The sequence below is a fragment of the Solanum stenotomum genome, chromosome 1 (genome assembly GCF_019186545.1).
Source record: "Solanum stenotomum isolate F172 chromosome 1, ASM1918654v1, whole genome shotgun sequence".
Classification (NCBI taxonomy): Eukaryota; Viridiplantae; Streptophyta; class Magnoliopsida; order Solanales; family Solanaceae; genus Solanum; species Solanum stenotomum.
Genome location: NC_064282.1, coordinates 9,794,247 through 9,816,293, shown reverse-complemented (window position 1 = coordinate 9,816,293; position 22,047 = coordinate 9,794,247). Strand labels below are relative to the sequence as shown.

General features: G+C 31.9%; 2 protein-coding genes across 3 annotated transcripts; one reads left to right on the top strand and one right to left on the bottom strand.

The window, feature by feature from the left end:
• Positions 1–4,126: 4,126 nt before the first annotated feature.
• On the top strand, positions 4,127–8,022 carry LOC125867129 (uncharacterized). Of its 2 annotated transcripts, none has more exons than XM_049547568.1 (4): positions 4,127–4,262; positions 5,358–5,950; positions 7,259–7,313; positions 7,572–8,022. In XM_049547568.1, exons 2-3 carry the CDS (start codon positions 5,404–5,406, stop codon positions 7,279–7,281), a joined length of 570 nt encoding a protein of 189 aa, XP_049403525.1. In that variant the 5' UTR covers positions 4,127–4,262; positions 5,358–5,403; the 3' UTR covers positions 7,282–7,313; positions 7,572–8,022. The 2 variants fall into 2 exon arrangements, with proteins under 2 accessions (XP_049403525.1, XP_049403516.1); XM_049547559.1 differs by lacking the exon at positions 4,127–4,262 and adding an exon at positions 5,038–5,075.
• Positions 8,023–8,467: 445 nt separating this feature from the next.
• LOC125867219 (uncharacterized) lies at positions 8,468–13,236 on the bottom strand. Its single transcript, XM_049547643.1, has 3 exons — positions 13,003–13,236; positions 12,772–12,920; positions 8,468–8,748 (listed from the first exon to the last, which is right to left on the bottom strand). Exons 1-3 carry the CDS (start codon positions 13,109–13,111, stop codon positions 8,671–8,673), a joined length of 336 nt encoding a protein of 111 aa, XP_049403600.1. The 5' UTR covers positions 13,112–13,236; the 3' UTR covers positions 8,468–8,670.
• Positions 13,237–22,047: the final 8,811 nt, after the last annotated feature.

Below are 22,047 nucleotides of genomic sequence, written 5' to 3'. Positions count from 1 at the left end.
TAATAATCGCGTATGTCTCGATATCTCACGCAAGTGATGTATCCAGGAATTAAAAAAAGTAGGAATTTAAAAAAAAAATCAAATGATAAAGAATTTTAGATAATATGGTAAAATAAGTTTATGTATTTAGGTAATTTTCCTTTTTTTTAACGACCACCCTGCCCAATTCAAAGGAAAATTCTTGCTTTACCAAGCAACTTTTTTATTTTTCGAGCGTTGATAATAGATGGAGTCGGAGGAATCAATAGAGAAACTCTTCCTTGGGAAGTTGAAACGAAATACTACTAATATATAGCAACAAATTATAAAAATGATACATGTAAAAATATCAATGGAGCAATTTAAATCTTGAAAATCTCACCCTCTATTTAACGTTTTGCATGGAATATGTGAATAACCATTCAATTTCCTGATAATAAATCAAGGAAAAAACGTTTGTCATCTAAAAATAAATAAAATTAAATGGATAATGTACACTAATTTTCAAAGAGACTAGTACGCTCTCGGTTCACTTTTACTATTTCACTATTTCAAAAATAGATTTTCATTTTTATTTATCAGTTATAAATTATCATGCAAGACATCTTCTGAATTTCATTAGCCCTAACAATTTTATTTCACCTCGAGCAATATGACAACCTTCGACCACACCACTTCAAAGTACTACGTAAAATTTGACGGATGAACAATTGAAACAACGGTAACTAACAAAGCAACCATACCCAACGAATGGGCTAATGATGTTTTTTTGAAGTATGCTGGAATTGAATCTGCTGTTGCCAACGCACGTGTAAGTGAAATGTACATACTCCAGTTATGAATTATGATGGAAAAAATGTCATGAGTGACACTGAATGGGCAAGTACTCATATGGTCTCCAAATATGCTGGAGAATAAATTGTTGTTGGTCAAACGACAAATTAGCTATATTCCAATTTTGGATTGACGACAAGTGTTTGATACTCCAATTGTTGTATTTGGATGAATTGCTACAAACCTTTAAGACATTCTTGGCTTATCCTAAATTTGTATTTGTTGGAATTGAGGTTTATGAAGACGTCCAAAGGCTGAATTATGAGTATGGATTGTTATGTACTAGATGTGCTGATATTCGTGATATTTTTTAAGACAAAAGTGATGATATTCATGAAGCAGGGCTGGATCCAAGGTATAGCTAGCTGTTATTACCTTTGTTCTTTTTTAGGTGATTATGTTTGATTTGACATGAGTTTTATATATGAAAGAAACAAATGATTTTATTTCTGTCTCATTATTTTATGTATTGTTTGGTTTTAGGCCATCAACTCATCAAGTCTAGTGAGCGTCCCCTACGATGAGGTTCCAAAGATTATGAAGCCAGGATGGTCTTGTCGTCCAAAATTGAATTATTTTGTGGTCTCCATATGCCAAATATAGAGGAGAATGTTAGGCAGAGCAATTGGGGAGGAAGGGTTCTTAATGAGGGACAAGTTGAATTTGCTTGCATTAATGCTTATGCTTCTTACAAGTCTGGTGGAAGGCCACTTGAAGCAATTGAGATTGAATTGTTGATGTATTTCATCGGCTATATGTTCGATTGATCGAACGAATAAATATTTTACTATCCAATGTTTAGGCATTTGATGTTCTACTTTAAAGTGTCTTTTGCTTCTAACTGTTTCGTTTGTTATAATGAGTATCGTGTTTATGCTCTTTATTATTATTATTATTATAATCTGTCTTTGATCAAGTATGCCTAATTACTAGTCCTTTTGACAAAATTAAACTAAGAGCATAAGCTCTGCTCGAGACTACTTTCCTCCATTAATGGAGGATTGAATGCAGCAAAGAAGAAATCAACAATCAACTGTTGTTGGGAGAAGAATTCTGTGCATTGCACTTTTTGTATTGAACTGAACGAATGACTAAATCATTTACAAGATGAAGTATATATACAAAGTAAGAGAGGAAGAATAATAAGAAAAAATCTCTAACTAACTTCAAGTAACAACTTAACTAACTTCTTGACTGTAACTAACTCTACTGTAGCTAATTCTAACTAACTAATTTACTGTGAAATATATTCTCATCACCTTTATTAATTATCTGTGTTATATGTTTCGTCACGTAACTTTGTTTATTGTGACTAGTGACTACATAGTACCAAAAAAAAAAAGTATAAAGACCCTAAATTAATAACGGATCAAGGTTTTCACTTTAAAAGAGTGGACCCTAAATTCCAACACGAATATGGGAAGATGGAGGATTTTAAAAGAGTCTCTTTTATTGGAAGTTGGAACGAATTAAATTAAAAATGAAACCTAGAAAAAGGATTAAGTGGACTGCTAATGAATTTTTTGGAAAGCTCAACCATATTTACGTTAGGCATAAAGTGGAATTCTCTATGTTCAATTGTTGTATTTGGATGAATTCCCAAAAATCCTTCAAGCATTCTTGTCTAATGTGTGTGACAAATATTCGTTTGATATATTGTTTTTTTTTGAATATATATAGAAAACAAACTACTTATAATTACAACAAAGTTGTGAAAAAAAATCATTTTATTAATAGAGTGCAACTGTAAATATCCCTTTATTCGTTTACGATTGAAACAAGGTGTTTCCTAATAAAAATGATCATGCATATTAGCATTTTCGTGATTCAAAGTAGATCATCCTAACTACATCTTCTTTTCTATCCTATGCCAGGAAAGAAGATGTAGTTAGGATTTTCTGGGCCCAATCCAGACTCCTTCCAACCGTAGGTCCTTTTATTAGACTGGGCTGGGCTTTTCTGGTTCCTCCTTCCCATATTACATTTTTAGCTGTTACTACAAAATTTATGATTTGTTCCAACATTATGAGTTATGACTACGTTTTATTTATTTATTAAAATATAATAATAGTGTTGTAAAACTAAACTAAAACAAGACAAGAAATATAAAAGATGATAGCAATAGAAATAGTAAAACAAGAGATGAGAGTTTTTCTTATTATTCCAAGTCTTCAAGTGTATACAATATGAACCCTTGCCTCTATTTATAGTGTAACATAGAGGCATACAAAAGGTTAGTCATAAACATGAATATAATGGAGGAGGTTATGAAAGTGAAAGGTTACAAGAATAATGGTGTTATAAAGTTGGAGGTTATGGTTATCTTCATAATGGAGGAAAGTAATGGAGATAATGGGTGAGAGTAACTTCTTGGTGTAGTGGACATCCACACTATAATATTTTATAACAAATAGGAGTAATTCACTTTTATCATTTAAAAATAATGGTAAGGGGTATTTTTTTTCTTTGAATAAAATTTGGGATTCCTTTTTATTTAACTCATAGCTTCTCCATAGGAAAATAATACTTGTCTAATTATCGCTTTTCAATACAACTTCTTTTAAATAATAATCACGCCTTCCAATTTTCTGAAATTCTTATAGAAACTCAAATGAAAGTTATTAGTAGTATCTTTGGAAAATTGTTTTGAAATGATAGTACTCCCTCCGTCCACAATTGTTTGGCAGGTATACTAAAAATAGATGTCCAAGATTAATTGTCAATTTAAACAATTAAGAAATAATTAATCACTTTTTTCCAATTCTGCCCTTAATAATTGTGTAGTTCAATTAAAAAGTTATGTGGACTTTTGGTATTCTTGATATAGTAGGGTTATATTAGTCAAATTACACCTTGTATTAAATTTTCCTTGAGGGATGTGCATGACCTTACCCTGACAAACAATTGTGGACGGAGGGAGTAATTTATATATAACTTTCAAATATATAAATTCTATGTTTTTAAAGCAGATCGGAGAAATAATACTCCCTCTGTCTCAATTTATATGATTTACTTTCCTTTTTTTAATCAGTTCCAAAAAGAATGACACATTTCTATATTAAGTAACAATTTAACTGTAAAATATTTATTTTACTCTTAATGATATAATTTGCAGTAACACAAATTTGTATCATTTATTTTGGACCACTAGTTTTAAAAGTTTTCGTTTCTTTCTTAAATTTCATATCGAGTCAAACTACCTCATATAAAATGGGACGGAGGGAGTAAACAAGATGGGTCCGGTCCTACAGACCGCACATAGAAATGGGTATTGGTGTTTAACATTATCTACAAGTGTTGGGAATGTTCCAAATCTTCCTTTGACTATTATTACACAAAGGTAAACAAAACCTTGTCCTAACTTCACGTTTTTCTCTTTCAAAACGACCTCGTTCCCTTCCTCTTCACCATTTCCATGGCCAAATCCTACCCATGTTGTCACCTTCTATGTATGTATAACAAGAATGCATCTTTATGTGTTTCATCTCTTTCTTATTCATATATTTTTATACCCATTTCCAGTTTTCTCATATTTCCCCTCTTTGGTAGTTTTATTCCTGTTTGAGAATTTTTATTTTTTTTTAAAAAAATGTTGTATGTGAAGAAAATGTGGAACAATGGATTTAACTTCTTTGGATTATTTGAAATATAAAATAATTTTACATCGGAAACCCTATTAGGTATTGTGACCAAATTCCTTTCCTTTTGTTTGGATAAAAGAGAAATTTGTTTATTTATACTATCCTTTCTTGTATAATTTGCTTTATTCTTAGCTGCAAAGGGACCATTGTTATTTTCAAATTTTTGATATGTCATTTTCCATGTCTGTAGTCTGTGTTGGTGAAACGAATCTTCCATGTGATTGGGATTGTCTTGGCTTTGGCAATTTTTAAATTAATTATTGTTAATATGTACAGTTGTATGTATATGTGTGTGTTTGTGATTTTCTTGAGTCGAGGGTTTGTCAGAAACGCACTTGTGGAACTATACTGGGAATGTTGTTGTATGTGTGTGTGTTTGTGATTTTCTTGAGTCGAGGGTTTGTCAGAAACCCACTTGTGGAACTATACTGGGAATGTTGTTGTATGTATATGTGTGTGTTTGTGATTTTCTTGAGTCGAGGGTTTGTCAGAAACCCACTTGTGGAACTATACTGGGAATGTTGTTGTATGTATGTGTGTGTGTTGTACTTTTGAAAAGCTACACAATATTGAGTGCTTGATGATGGCGTTTCTTCAAGATCCATTTGAAGTTTGTGGAACGTGAGTAAAAGGCGGTATCTTTTTTAGGTTGTGGGATTAATGTTGTTTATTACTCTAAATTTGGATAGACTTTTTAGCTCAAGTAAATATATTTAAAGTGGAAAAGAAGCAAGTGTTCATTTGAATGTTTTGGTGTCTTTTGTTTTATGAAAAAATAGATTAGCTTTTCCTTTGTCTTTAGTTGGTGGATGGCTGCAAGTGTCTTTGATGTGACAAAACACGAACAAATGTGTTGTACAATGGCTTAGCTTTTTAGTAACTTTGTTTCTACTTTGTTATCAGCTAAAGGAGTTGGAGAGAGGTAGACAACAAACACTTTGGGTTAGCTATGGATCATATACAGTCAAGAGAAAGTGATTTCGAGGTAGATTTAGAGAGTGGGGGAACAACTAGTGATGAAGATGGCAATTATAACTATGATCTGACCGGTGAAATTTCTAATAAAGAGTCGTATAAAGCGGGTAGTGGGTTTCGTGGAGTTCAATCATGCAATGGGTCTGTAAGGAACCAAGATGGTTCAAGTACATATAACAAGATTTTAAGTGCTGATGAGCTATCATCTGTTAGGCGTACAGAAATTTGGTCAAACAAAGTGAAGGAAGAGATGGAAAATTTGGGGGACAAGAAAATGAATATCGAGAAGACAAGGAAGCCAAAGCCTCCTAAACCACCTAGACCCCCAAAGGGTCCATCACTGGATGCCTCTGATGCAAAGTTCGTCAAGGAAATATCTGAGCTTGCTATATGGAAGCGTAGAAGAACTGAAAGAATGAAGGCACTGAAGAAAATTAAAAAGGAGAGCGGATCATCTTCGAGGATGAATATATTAGCAACGGTGATCACAATTCTGTTCTTCTTGATTATTATATTTCAAGGTACGCTTCATATCCTAGGATATCTGAACTTTTATTTCGTCAGCAGTATTGAGAGTATGAACTTCTTTATAAAATTTGTTATCAGGGAGATCTTTTGAATATTCTTCTTTTTGGCTTCTAAACCAAATATGTTGTTTTAGTGGTGACAACTTTAATTCATCAGCAGTATAAGTTCATTTCTTTTGTTTTCAATTCCGCTAGTTTGAAGATATATCTTAGCTTTCCTGTAGCTACTGAAATGACTGAGGAAAATGAATATCACAGTTTTTGCTCCAATACTTCAGTCTTCAGTTCTTGCAGGAATATAGAATTCAAACATATATACTGTGTGATTATAGGCACAGTTCATTGAATTTGGAGCAACTCAATCAAGCTTCAATGATTAACATTCCTTCTGTTTTTCACTATTCTTGTTCAACATTCCTTATGAGAACTGTCGATATGAATATGAAATGGTAATGGACACCCAGAAAAAGCATGATGAGTTTCAAAAGAGATTTAACAAATAAGAAGAAAGGGAGAGATCAAAATTCCAGATAGCAGCAGTTGCCTTTATACTACACTATATGTCCTTGCTTATTCAAAATGCTCCGAAGATCTCATTAGCTAAATGCATGAAGTCAATTTGAGTCTGTCAATATTAAGAGCCAAAACCTCTTGATTTGCAAGCTTAAGATTTCCTCTTCCTCTGGTTGAATCATATAATGTCAGAAGCTTACTGAAACTTGTTTTCTTCACTTTCCTTGATGCATGAAAATCTTAAGCTGGTTGAATTGGCTTACTTCTAGTGTTTCAATTGTAGCTGCATGTATGTTGATGCCATTAAATAAGTTGTTTCTGATTTTCCAGTTAGGCATCAAAAGGTGACGACTAAGTTGTGCTTAATGAAGCATGGCATATGATATATATTTTGAAGATGTACTATTTACAGCTTTCTTGAGCACAGTTTACAATATACGTACAAATGAATTAGAATTTTTTTTAAAAAATGCATGATTTGGAGCTAAACTTCCTTGAGAGTGGTCATCATCTGTTAAAAACTTGTTAAACTTTGTCTGCTTTAGCAAAACTAATATCCTTTCCTTTGTGGAAATACATGTGTGTTTATATAACAAACAACGGAAGAAAATTTCAAAACAAGGAAGATAAAATTCTAAGCACATTTGCTATCAATATTGGGGGGAAAATCAAAATACTGTTGCACAGTGACTTGTCAAATGTACAATCTAGTTTACTTTTCTGTTACGGTTCCTTATATGGATTTTACTCTCAATGAAGTGAATCATGATTATGTTTCTTTTGTTACAGGTGTTTTGGGCTCTCGTGTATGACACCAGTATGTACGTCGCCTTTAAATTCAGTGGTAGGTTCACATACAACTTCTTTTTAACTTTTCTGTTCGACTGATTTATGATGTGGCATCTCAAACAGTTTTAGAGGGAGTAACTGGGGATTCCAAACCCCGTACCATCTTCTGTACAAAAATGTTGGTCGTGTGTTTGTATCTTGAAATAGAAACGAGCTTCCACAAATGTCTTAAGAGATGCATGGTTTATTAGGCACTTAAAGAACTACTGAAACATGACATTACCTTCCTTTGTTTTCCTTCTTATACACACAGGAACTTTACCATGCAACAACCAACTGCTTTACTGCAAGTCAAGAATGCTAACCTAGGGTTACTCGTCACTTTCAACAAGGAGGCACGCTCAATCATTTTACTGTACATATTATGTTTCAGATTAAAGTGCCTTTACGAAAGTCTGGCTGGTAGATTTAAAGTGTAACTCACAAGTGTGTTATCTTATCCTCGAATCTTCCCCCGGCCCAAAAAAGACAGCAAGGTGAAATGATTCGAGGGAAAACAATGATATCAGCACAAGAGGAGCAGGTCTCTATGATTTACTAACAGCTCAATTCTTGCACCAATGCAGATCAAAGTTTGTGGATTTGGAATTAACTGAGGAACTGACTCAAACAAGTAAAATCATTTTGAATATTTTGGCTAATAGTGTCTGCTTGTTGTACAGAAATGTAACAATTAGTATGGATTTTGTCAAGGGTTCCTGATATTTGTAGGTGCTCTTAAGTAGCTAGAAAAAGATACTCTGATTACATGCCCCTGGGAGCCAGACATGACTTTGGTGATGTACAGGGGCCATGGCAGAGGTTCACTTGTGGAACGCAACTACCGTATCTTGATTTGAGATGTGCACCTTCCTAATGTTTTGGTTATGTTGGCCCTTCATTTATGCATAGCACCTTTCTTCTATGTGATTCGACTCTGAGGTCAAACATTATAGAACCCAAAGTGTTTGTTTCTATAGCAGATGAAAAGATTTTCCAACAGAAAAAAGCTCAGTCAAACACCATTTAAGAGAAATCTTCAATTTTTGCAGTACTGAATATGGTTTACTTTTATTCTAAAGCTAACCTTTACATATCGACCTTACATATAAAAAAAATGATAATATGGTATGGATGCACTAATCAATTTATTCTCAATAGAAGGAGAATAATAAAGAGGGCATTAGTTATTTGATGTATTCATACAATGCAAATGCCTAATTCTCACTCTACTGATCAAAAGACAATTCCAAACAGGGAAAAAAAATGATGCAGTTGGCTACCCCCTATGAAACATCCATCCAAGTACAAAACATGAGCATCATAGCAGAAAGTTTTTCTTCATGAGAAATACTACCAACAAAATGAATTAATTAAGCTTTCACAGGTTCAGCTCTGGGCCTCCAAAGTCCCAGCCTATATTTGTGAGTGTACTTCAGTATCAGCTTCCTCTGCAAACACCAAAAGCAAAGAGTCAAAAGAGGCTAATGGATGCAAGCAAAAACACAGCACAAAGAATTGATGCTTGTAATTCAAACAACAGTGGCATGATGAGTCAAATAAAGCATATACCACTAAGGCGTGCTACTTATCAAAATGATAGAAAAACATACAACTATGCTTGCACTATTCTCCTCATTTTTTTAAAATTGCATATAGAAACTAGTTCTAACTTCTATGCACTTGTCCAATCATTTTCTAGAGTTACACTCTGGTGAAGACTTTGGAACTGTTCACATCGATCCTCAAACAAAAAGATTACTGTACTAAAGACTAGAAAGTGTTATTAGTCACCGGGAAATAGCAGACTTGATCCAATCAGCAAAATTTTCACTTTGATTGCAGCTTATTGGGTTTTGGTCTCAGCGCAATATTGCTAAGTCTGAAAAATCTCTGGTATTATCAATCAAGAGTCCTGGTATGGCTTTGTTGTCATAGTTAATGTTATTCCTTAAAAGATACAACATTCACTCCAAGCTATGAATTTACCTTTCAATCTTCATATTCATGTGAGGCAATTAGACCCAAAAAGCTAATTTTTCTACACTTCTCGTTCCAGTTGTTGGACAGTCCAAAAGTAATCAATTGTTATTCATTCTCTATGATTGTAGACATCTTTTTTATCCTGACTTGAAAGTATGAATGTTTTAAAGTACCCCAAGATTGTAAAAAGTAAATAGAAAAAACCCAGCTTTTCTTCCCCCGCACTATCTTACAGTATATACTACCACCTATTTTCCTAGCGCTTTTAAAAATTTAGGGATCAATTTCAGCTGTGCTCGCCAGAATTTCTAATCCATTCTGTGCATAATGATAATACTCTGAGATCCCATAGATTAACTTTGCAGATCGGAGGGTAAACTTCACAAAACAGACTAATTGATCACCTCAATAGGATAACTTGCATCGGACATCATCTTTAATCAGATTACATCATTTAAAATACATGTTTAAGGCTTAAAGCACACCACTAACACAACTTATGCCCTTCCCCCGTAATATCTCATACTCGACTATGATGGACAGTCAACTACGAAATGTTTTTCAGGTAAAGTTATGAGGGACCAAACTTCTCCATGGAGATATTTTTCACTCGAGCTTTTTCTTTTTTTATAAAGATTTTTTTTTTGAAAATGGTAATTGTTTCTATTTCTGCAGAACAGTACATAGGTTGTACTGAAACCCGTATTTACATAAGGAAACTCTAATAATACCGACCTATCCCTATAATGAGTCTAAGACATCAATGATAGAGACGGTATCATTAGAGTAAATTTGATTACACCAAAAACACAGAGTCGAAATGCAATTCAGTTTAACTTGTTGCATACTACTCTCCCTATTCTCAAAAACTCTAAGGTTCCTCTCTTTCCATATTGTCCACCAAATAGTGGCAGGGACAATTCTCCAGTTACTTCTGTTTTTTGCTTGTGTCCTGCTTCTTCCCAGCTAAATAGAGCCTCTGAAATTCTCCCAGGCATGGACCAGGAGATGCTTTTACGTCTCAGGAACAAATTCCACAACTGGCCAGTGACTTCGCATTGGATAAACAAATGATCGACTGTTTCTGCAGTTTTCCCACAGAAAAAACATCTAGAGCAAAGTGTAATTCCCCTCTTCATTAAATTCTCATGTGTCAATACTGCTTCTTTAGCCAATAACCACACAAAGCAAGACACCTTGTAGGGGATCTTGGTTCCATATATGTTTCCAGGGCCACTTGAGTAGCTGCAGATTTGGATGATTCAACTTCTTGTACACTGCACCTACTTTAAAAATCCCTTTACTGTTTCCCAACCACTGCAATCTGTCTCGCCCCATTTCCAGACCACTAAATTGATCAATGCTTCTAAAAAATTCTGTTACTCTTGGAATTTCCCCGTCATTGAGGTGTCTTCTAAATACAAAATTCCACCCTTGAGGAGTCCATAAGTCAGCTATAGTACTTTGTTGCTGAAGAACTAAATTGTGGATGTCAGGGAAGAGAGTCTCCATATTTCCTTCTGCATGCCAATCATCCTTCCAAACCTAGTTTTTATGCCATTTACCACTTTGATCTTGGTGTTAGGTTTGAATTCATTCCAAAGTTCTCTAACGGATTTCCATAAGCTAACACCATAAGGGGTGGTAACCTCCTTTGTCATTCAACTATCACTCTCTTCATATTTTGCCTTTATGACTGAGCCCCACAGATTCTGATTATCATTTGAGTACTTCCAAAGCTACTTCATCCTCAAAGCTTTACTCTGGTTCTTCATGTTCTTGATCCCCAGACCCCCAACTCTCTTTTCGGTGATCACAGTTTTCCATTTGACTAAGTGATATCCTCTCCTTTCCTTGTTCCGTTGCCATAAAAATTTTCTCCTGATGCTATCCAACCTATTGATGATTCCCGGTGAGATAGGAAATAATGACATCATATATGTTGGAAGGGCATCAAGCACAAAATTAATCAAAGTTAGTCTTCCCCCTATTGATAAAGATTTTTCACTCGAGCTTAGTTACCCACTAAATCAGATCATAGATTTTAAAGCATAAAAAGAATTTTTATGCCCATTAACATTTGGATGCAATAACTTACGAACCAAAAATGAATGTGCTTACTGGGTCCTATCGTTGATCATACTTCGTAATCTTGAATGCATTCTTTTAACCAACAATCTAATCATAAAACATCTTTGATAGACATTTAAAAGTACCCATTATTTTCTAGATGAAAAGGACTTCAGACTGGCAAAAGAATGTAGGTCTTTTCTAGATAAAGAAAAATGTAGGCCTATTGACGCTATCAAAAGTGAAACTTTTAGGCCCAGATTCATTACACTAATCTATATATACGTGATTTCATCGCAAAGATGCTTCGAATGTGATATCGCATAATTACAGAGAGTGGATATGGAGAGAGCAGAAGACTGGCATCTTCACATTGGAAATCTTCTTACAGCAGATTGTCGGAAAGGGAGTGCAGGCAGTTTCCTTCTCAATATGGATCCTAGGAGCACCAAGGACAATTTCCTCTTTTATCTGAACAGCAGCAGGGGTTCCGTCTAAACAATGTAAAGCTTAAGGAGGAGGATAATCCACATTATATGGTGCTTAAGGTGCAAGAAAGCAGGAGAGGATGACAATCAGTTACTACTTCACTGTCTTATTGCATACAGATTATGATATGTGCTGTGGAGCATACCCATAGTATGATGTCAGGCAAAGAAAGAAAGGTGCTTCTAGTATGGAAATTCAGAAGATGGAATATTGGAAGTAGGTATTTTAGCGCTCATATGGATGCTATTGAAATATAGATTTTGGGGTATAAGTTTAACCACCTGACTCCCCTTTTTCTGGCATGATATAGTTATTAAAGTTTCTCGACGTTGAGAATGGGAGATTAAAGGTATGCTTCATGAACCGATCAAGGCATTTCGTTAGGAAAGCATTTAAAGGGGTAGGAAAGCCTGTTCCTATAGGTCACCGGGAGGCTTTTTGTCTCAGATATATCTTTGAAGCACTTTTGTTTCTCTTGTTAGTGCTGACAACTGGATGTCTTTATTCTATATAATCGTGTCGGATTGTAAGATTTTCCACCTACTGCAATGCATATGCGATTTCAAAGCTAGACAATCCCCACTAGCTTAACAATTTACACTTTAACAAGCATAGAGCTCATAATATCAAATGCCAAAAACGAATGGAAAAATAAAAATGCTCCCAGTAGCAACTCTTTCAAAGCCTTAACCAATGATTCTTAACATTATTCATCATCACATCTATTGAGATTTTCGTACAATGGTGTAACTAGACACTACTACAATTAACCATCGAATATGTGTTTTATCATCTTGACAGAGGAAGCACCCACACAGATCTAATCCCTTTGGTTTTGAAGAATTACTTCAAAGCTGGAAAGCAGTTACCTTTTCAGAAGAAATATTGTACAAAAATGAAACAAATTAAAAGGAAAGCAGATAAATACTAACATGTTTACAAGGGATGCCAAGTTTCTTGAGCTTAAGAGTGCGAGTAACAAGAAGCTTCGAGAAATCTCCAATCTCCGATTCAAGCTTCTCAACGTGCGTCTCTACCCCCTTCCCTACTCCATTCAAAAACTCTGGAATCCCCACCTTCACTGCAGCCACCATCTTTCTTATCATTCCAAAATTATGGGTTTCAAAAAAATCAATTCTTTATCAAATTGAAATTGAAATTACCTATATAAGGATTGGATTTAGAGGAAAAGCTAGCGAACCCAGATGTCACAGAGTTTGAAGGTACTGAAAGTAATCTTCTGTTGGAAAATAGAATTTGCCTCCACGCCATTGTTGAGCTTCCTGTGGATTGAGAGCTTCTCCGGCTACTTCCAGACGATTCTGAACAAAACCCTCACACAATTACGCAAAGATGAGAAAATGATCAAAATAGTTCCTAACGTATTGGGTTTGTTTTATTTTGATCCTTTATGTATAACCTTTGATAAATATAATCCCTAATTTATATATAATATACATGATTTAGTCCTAACTTTAGCACTTTGGCCACTTGCACTTCCCAAAATGTATTAACACATTTTTTCCGAATTACTTCAATAATAAAATAAATAAATATAAAAGCAAATTTCAGGAATAACAAACATAATAATCATATTAACGTTCTATAACTATAGTTTTGCTATTTGCGCTCCATAGCATCTGATTTGTATAAATCGCAGGCATCTGATTTACCTATATAAATCTCACTCGCCACTCTCTGAAATCTCGCTCACCACTCTCTAAAATTTGCTCGCCACTCTTTGGCATGCCTCTCTCACTTTATACAAACATAAATGTATAAATTGTGTTTGTATAAAGTGAGAGTGGCGAGTGAGATTTATACAAATCAAATATTTCATAGCAAACAATGTAAATAGCAAAACTATAGTTATAAAACTCCATATGATATTTATATTTGTTATTCCTAAAATTTGCTCTAAAAGAATCCGCTTTCCTGCAACAAAAAATATGATGGCAAGTTAATCTCTATGGGCTCCATGGCCCAACAATATATTGGATAATCTATTGAAATGCATCTTGGACTAAATTGATAAACTTCAGTGTGTATATTGAAAGGTGGACGAATGTATGTTATATATACGTATATATAATTATTCCAATATTTTTATGTATCCAACAATATATTGGATAATCTATTCAAATGCATCTTGGACTAAATTGATAAACTTCAGTGTGTATATTGAAAGGTGGACGAATGTATGTTATATATACGTATATATAATTATTCCAATATTTCTATGTATCCAGCATGGCATGTATGCGCTGATACAGTCTATTAAGCGTGGATATATATACAAACTATCGTAATTGTATCGCAAAGTGAATATATGTATTGATACAACAAATTTGAGTGAACGTATATAACTATTGTGATTGTATTCATACAACAAATTTGAGTGAACGTATATAACTATTGTGATCGTATTCGTACAACAAATTTGAGTGAACGTATCCAACAATTGTAATTGTATTCATACAACAAATTTGAGTGAACACAGACAAGGGATACCAAACAGTAGCCATTGAACAGTTTTAGGGTGTGGGGTGCGCGTTCCCCGAATTTTAGTAATTTTTTAACATATTGAGAAATCTATTAAATATATAAGCGATATTTATGTAGAACTTTATGATAAAGTGATCTCTTGGTTCACGGTTGAATGAAACTTGCTTAATCAGTAACCCTTTGATTGGGGTGTGCAAAAACTAAATTGATCGATAAATCGAATTGAAAAAAAAAAGTGTTATTATTTTATTGTTATTGAGTTATTGAACTAACGGTTTTTAATGGCTTTATAAATAAAAAAAAGATCGGGTTATCAGTTCGATATTGGTTTGTAATACTGGATTATTGGGTAAACGATAACCCATTAAGACTAGTAATTTACAACTTTTACTTGGAGTCTTGGACATGAATATTAAATATTAATCTTAATACCTTACTAGTTACTTTTAGCCTTCAATTCACACTTCTCATTGACTTTGAATTCACAACTTCACATTATACAAAACGTCAAAACCTAAAGTAAGAATCCTATTCCTCTTAATTTCTCTTTGTGTTACACTTGTATAGTTTTTTTCATATTTGTTATTATTGTTTCTATTTTATGAGGATTTCTAAAGTTACATCATTATGTTGTCACGTCAAATTTATTAGAGAAGTCATATATTTGTTTATAAGTATTTTCTTATTGGTCAAACCAAAAACTGAACCGTTAAGGACCAAAACTGATAAACAGAAAATCGATAAAAAATTTCTTATTAATTTAACGTATTTAGAAACCAATAAATCGAACCAATAACACATAAAACCGAATAGACATGCACACCCCTACCTTCGATTCCTCTTTGGCATATATAATAACATTTTTTAAAATTTGAAATCGCTGAGAACTCAAATCTCGAATTGTCATTATAAATGATAGGTAAATGCATAACAAATATTTATAGTATATACAGAGAGAAAAATATCCAAAGATAAAACATTTTCGAATTGGAAAATAAAATGAGAAAAAAATGTAAAAAGCACATATGGTTACATTTACATTTGACCAACAAATTCACTCACTAAGACTAAAGACTTCCTTATAAGTTTATATTCTTTAATCTTTATTTTTTGTTAGTTTATTATCATCATTTGATATATAAGACCTGGCTTTAACAGAATTAATCATATATTATCTATCATCTTTACAAATAAATATTCTATCAATATTTTTCCCACCGAGTTAGTGGAAGAAAAAGATGATATGATTGAGAATATCATCATGCAAAATTCTGGAAACGTGGGGAATGTTTTTGCCACTAAGGAAACTTAGCTGCCTTTTTTAGGGCCTCAATTTGCACAATTACGATTATAATCTCAAGACCACTCACTATTTTTTCCCAAGTTATTTTCTTTTCCTACTATCAGTTATCTTAGTCCCCCCTCTCTCTCTCTGATTTTTTACGAGCAAACTATAAAACTAGGGAAATCGGAGAGGTTTGAAGAAGAGAAAAAATGTGAAATCAATTCAAGAGTATAAAAAGGTTGTATTGTTTAGCCATAAAAAAGAAAATAAAAGTATTTTTTGCTATTATACTATTAGATTAGCCAAATATGTGGTACAAATTTATTTTGAGCAGTCTTATCACATAATTGAGTCCTGGACATAAATAAGTTGTGAAACAAAAATGGCCCAAAGTAAAATTTAGTCGTGCCTTACTTGTCTGATTGTCTCTTGATGAAATAAACAATAAAAATAAATTGAGCCCAGTCAACACGCTAATAAATTTAAATGTTCTTTACGAGACAGTGATATAGTCTAACTCTGTCCTTTTTGCTATTTTATGGAAACACGTTGTGAGAATGACTTTTTTTTATACGTAAAATGTATCAAAATGTTTTTTTAATTTTATTATCTTAAATATAAAATGACAAATAAAACGAAAGAAATACTATTTACGCGACTATAAAATCTTTTCATTTCTGGTTATTATACGTAACAGTTCACCAAAATTTCCAACTACTTGCCCCCACCCTTTTCTCATTATGAAAGGAAAATAACTTTCTTGATAGGACTAATATAGAAATGTGTCACTTTCTACTGTGTATTTTGTGTAATAAATCATAATTCAACTACAAATTTTGCCCGACTTCTTTTTAATTATTAATTTGAAGTTTCGTACATTAGTAAAGTTACACATGTGTTAAATGAAGTAGAATTTTTTTCAATGAGTAATGAAATTTGTACCTTTCTAAATAGTGTAATTTGATAGCGGGAACTGTTATAAATAACAAAAACTACACACTTGTGTACAAAAGGGCAAAAGGTATTACAGAAAATAACATCTAAATAAAGGGAACAAAGAAAAAAAAAAAGGACCTTATAGTAAAATTCACTATGAGTTGAGTCCACTCTTACCTAATTGACAAAATTACCCTCAGCTCACATCACGGCACTCTTCACGTGCTTGATACAATATCAGCCTTTTCCCCCAAGTCATCAACTACTCGCCGGAATGTCCAAAACTGGTCACCAGCCGATTAATCTTCCGGCTATCCCGATGTACGAACTTCGATAATTATAACTACATTAGATATAAATAGAAACTTGAAATTTGCAATTCAGATAGTACATCCACAGAAAAGGAAGAAAAAACAGAGCATAGAGACGAGAGCAATAGATTCAACGGCGGAGATGATAGACCAGACAATAGAATCAACGATGTTGAAAGGCAAGTCAAGGCCCGGCCATGACCACCGCCGAGGGGAGGAGGCCGAAACGACGCCGTCGTGGCTTCTCGAACTCCCATTCGGCGTGAAATACGAAGTGAACATCCTTGGCCACCGCATAAAGGACGTCGGAAGTGAAAAACTCAGTCGGATCCATCTGAAAGATGACGTGGAGGAGCGGTGCCACCCTAACTCCGCCATCTATCTGGTTTGTTTTTTCTCTTTGAGATATTGTTATTTGGCGGAAGGGAATAGAATATTTTGAGTATATAATCTTTTTCACAACTTACAAGAGGATTCTACCAAGTGCTAAGTTGGGGGATCTCTATATAGAAAAAACAAATTTACTGTGTTCGGTTTGAACCAATAGAGAAATGAAAATTGAACTAAGTTTAAAAAAGTATTTTAAGAAAATATTAGTTGCTTTGTTTCTATCAAAGACAAAAATAAAATAAAAATATAACCAAACGACAGATTTTTGAAAAAAAAGAGGTAAGTGTTCCTTTAAGAGATATTTTCTCAGAACCGGTTCAAACTTGTATTTTTAGAAGTATTTTTGAGGTGAGTCTCAGAATAGGAAATATCTAATTTTCCCTAAAATATATAAATAAAGTAACCCTCATAGGAAATGGCTCCTAGCTGGTTTGAATTGACTTAAAAAAAAGTACTTTTTTTGTTCAATTATAATTGTTCATTATTGACTTGATACATGGATCAATAAGTAGTAAATAATAAGGACAATTTTACCAAATCACCCTTATTAAATATAAGTCATCTAAATATTCATTAATTTTATAAACTGAACATATATTATTGAACATCCCAAAATAATTAGTGGATATGTAAAAATAGATCGAGGGAGTAATTTTAAAAAGTAACTTTTTAAAGTCAAACATATATAACTTTTAAGTCAAAAATATAAAAAGTAGAGAGAGTCCTACTTTTGACTTTAAACTTATTTTAAGTTATTTTGAAATTAATCAAACACTCTCAAAAGCTAAAAATAATTTTAAAATATATTTGATCAACTTTTAAGCTAATTCAAATAGGCTCTCCATCATAAGTAATCTTGTGTTATTATATTTCTCACATAATAATAATTAGTATAACTTTTTTCTATGTTATTTTATTTGAATTTACTGCTTCTTAATCTCTGTACAATTTAATTATATTTGTCACAGCATTTGATTGCAACCGTCTAAAATAAATGCTTGTTGAACCTCTTGGTTGTCATAGAGTAGAGAAAGCATTTTAAAAATTCAATTATTTTCGATGATAATTCTGGTTGTGACTTGTGAATTATGATGTTGAAATTTAAGAGTATAGAATTGGAACTCTATCCAAAAGCCATTCTACTTCTAGTTAGATAACGAAGGGGACAACTCGTGAGGATGTCTAATTTAATAAAGTTAAACAGAATTAATTAGACCCAAAAACACATGAAACACAACTCTGGTCTATGTAATACTATCTCCGTCCACTTTTAATTATTATTTGTATAGGACGGAGAGGTATATATGTATTTGTATTTGTATATGCAGTCTTCCTCGCTTTATACAAACACAAACATAAATTATATATTTGTGTTTTGTATATAAAGTGAGAGGCGAGGGAGAGATGACTGAAAAAGAGGAGAGTGACGAGCGAGATCCAGAGAGAGGGAGAAAGGCGAATGACAAGAAGTTTAATACGAATTAGAATTAAATGAAAATGTAGCTATGACATTTAGTTTAATTTAAGAATTTGCTATAATGCACAATTTTTTCCTAACTACCATTTAACTCTATACAATTTTAGCTTTAAAAAAAAAAAAAAACTTATCTCAGTATTTTTTTGGCACACAGTAAATCATTTTCGTATTCATATAGAAATTCAAATAAGTTGTTTTACGAAGAGAAAACATTGTAAATCATAAAATATAATATTTAGAATTTAGATATTATTAAGTAAATAGTACTGAATGTTACTTTTCCATTAAATATTAAAGTGGTGCTAGAGCATCAATTATTAATTTGGACCAATTCAATAATGTTTACTTAGATCTCATATTAATATCAAGAAATCAATATTAAATGTGTATAAATCCTAAATATTAATTTATGCTTAGTATATACTTTTTTTATTTCAATTTATTTATCGTATTTTTTCTTTTAATTCTTTTTGACGATTTTTTAATTCTAGTTTTCCACGTGATATATTTAAGAATACACAATTTAATTTCGTGTGAAGTGTTTACAAATGGACCCTTAAAGTGATTTTGAATCCATGAAAAGTCAATATCATCGTGTCGTATTTGTTGGTGATTTGTATGTTCATACAGAAGTACTAATACTTGTTCATTAAGAAATAGACTTAAAAGAGTTAAGATGTTGTGAACTGTTACGTTGAATAGAGTGATGGTATGCCATGTTCTCTAGACGTTGCTATTTTTATATTTACTAGATAATGAAAGGTTCGTTACGGACTCAATATTATAATTTTATATATGTTTATAATAGAAATTTGATTAGTTTTTGGAAAAAAAATATTATTATGATTATTTCAAATAAATATGATAGTAAATTATAATAAAACGCAATAGGTGTTTAACAAACAAAAATAATGACCTACTTGATGAAAATTAAAACGAACCATCTCATTCTTTACAAAGTGATAAAATGATGAAAAAAAAGTTATGACTTTGTGTCTTGTCTTAATACATATTTATTAAAATTAGGAGAACAATTTAGTATAGTAAAGAAAGAATTATATTTAGAATTATTAATATATATGATGAATAAATGTTTTACCTCAAATGAATGAGAATTTAAAAATATTAACAAAAGTTGATATAATATATACAACAATAATTTAACATGAGGTAGTCAATATAATAATTTATATAACTTTCTTAAAATGATTTTAACTAATGATAAACTAATAGTAATAAATAAATATATGTTTTTCAATAAATTATATAATGACATATATGTTACGCAAAGTTTTTGAATTATACATAAAAAGAGAAATCAAGTAAATTAGATACTTCAAAAATTATCTTTATAGTCCAAAAAAAACAAAAAAAAAAAACACCATGAAATTGAAAAGTCTGAAGAGAACCAAATGAAAGGTCATAACATGCTCCGAAATTATTGAAAATTTTGTTCTTGCAGAGCTTGCTCAGTGGTTGCATTCCTTTTGGATTAGGCATTTTGAGAAATGCAATTGTGATTGATATTGGATTTAACATGTTAACTAATTCATTAGGGTGTTTGAAAAGCGTGAATAGTTGAATTTTGCTGAAAGTTGGCTATATGGACAAGTCCTAGAAGTGATACGTCAACTAAGAAATATTGAATTTTACTTTTGTCTTATAATTATTTTACAAAAATAGGGTCATTATATAGAGAATTGATAAAAAAATAAAGTTATTAATGTTGGAAAAAGACTGCATCATTGGTCTTCCTAATAAGAGATCTATGCCGGAGTGTACGTATAATATTTAGGACACAAATTAGAAATAAAGGGCGAAAAATTTATTGGTATGAAACATGAGAGGGAGAGAATTGTGGAGTGAATGAAATGAAGAATGAGTTCATGTCTATTTATTGTGTCATAGACTTAGTTCTAGAAAAATCTTATAATTTATAGTTTCTAGAAAAGTCATGTAACTCGTGGAGGAAATTTACCCACTTAAAAAAATATTTTGACAAGTTTGAAAATACAATTTATAGAACTTTAAAATGAAATATATATGAAATATCCATATTACCCTTGATCGTCCTCAACTTCACATTTCTATATAATAGAAAAATACCAAGTTTTGATCCGACAACTTCAAATTTAAATCAAGCTTACATCAATTCACATATTTAGATTAATATGTTTGAAATCATGTAAAAGTACAAACTTGATTATATATTTTAATGAAGAACTACTCTTTTATAATCTAGTAAACATTTCTAGTCTACTTAAACATTTACAGTTTACTTTAAATGCAAATATATCATCCTATTCATTTTATTTGTAAAGTTACTTTTTAACATCTTTTAAAATATTAAAATTAATTTTATTTATTCTTTAATTTCAATTTAATACATATTATTAATTTTATCACACTTATTTCTTTTCAAGTATATTAATTAGAGAGTAATGAAATTTTATGTTAAAGTAGATATTTTTAGTAAGCATAATGAATATAAAAAATATCAGGATTTAATTAAAGTAATAGTAAAATAGAGTAATGAATAGATATTACAATAACTCATAAAAGAAAGTGAAGTGATAACAAAATGATTTAATAGTGCTAACAATAACTAAAGATGTTTCTAGAACTATTTAGTTTTCTTGTTATTATTCTTGATAGATTTTTATTACCATGAAATTACATTTTTATCCTTGATAATCATTCACTTCATACATAGAAAGATGTTTCTAGAATTATTTATTTTTCTTGCTATCTTTCTTAATAAATTTTTTGTAGAATAAAATTACATTTTCACCCTTGATTGTCCTACCACTTCACTCTTCTATATAATAGATAGAAATTTGAATTTCATTAATATATGTGGACCTCTCAAAGATATTCGGACCAACGTTAGATCTTTCCACCCAATTAGAGGCGGATCCAATATTATGCTATTAGATTTATCTAAACTCAACATTTTGATACCAAATATAAATTTATGTATAAAAAAATATTTTATTTTTATCAAGATTACTGATTTGATATGAATTCATAACTTAAATTAATAATAAGAGCCTATAAAATTCAAATTTTAAATTCGCTTTTGTACTGAACTTCTGATCTTCCTCAGTTTCATTGTAACTATCTCTATCAAATATGAAATACCTATTGAAATATTCAATTCGATCGTTACAAATAATCCAAGTGTTATTTGATACTGAAGAAATTTGTTATTGTAGTGTAGAAACTATTGCATTTGTTTTCAATTGAACTTGTATTAAATTCAATTTTTGCAAAACGTGCTTGCCTAGTATATACCCCCCCCCCC

Excerpts from the sequence above, each read along its gene's own strand:
- LOC125867219 (XM_049547643.1), bottom strand. The coding sequence starts at position 13,111 with ATGGCGTGGAGGCAAATTCTATTTTCCAACAGAAGATTACTTTCAGTA. Across the intron at positions 12,921-13,002 it reads TAAATCCAATCCTTATATAG|TGAAGGTGGGGATTCCAGAG; the intron begins GTAATTTCAATT and ends TGGTGGCTGCAG. Across the intron at positions 8,749-12,771 it reads TTGGCATCCCTTGTAAACAT|AGGAAGCTGATACTGAAGTA; the intron begins GTTAGTATTTAT and ends TGGTGTTTGCAG.
- LOC125867129 (XM_049547568.1), top strand. The coding sequence starts at position 5,404 with ATGGATCATATACAGTCAAGAGAAAGTGATTTCGAGGTAGATTTAGAG. Across the intron at positions 5,951-7,258 it reads CTTGATTATTATATTTCAAG|GTGTTTTGGGCTCTCGTGTA; the intron begins GTACGCTTCATA and ends CTTTTGTTACAG.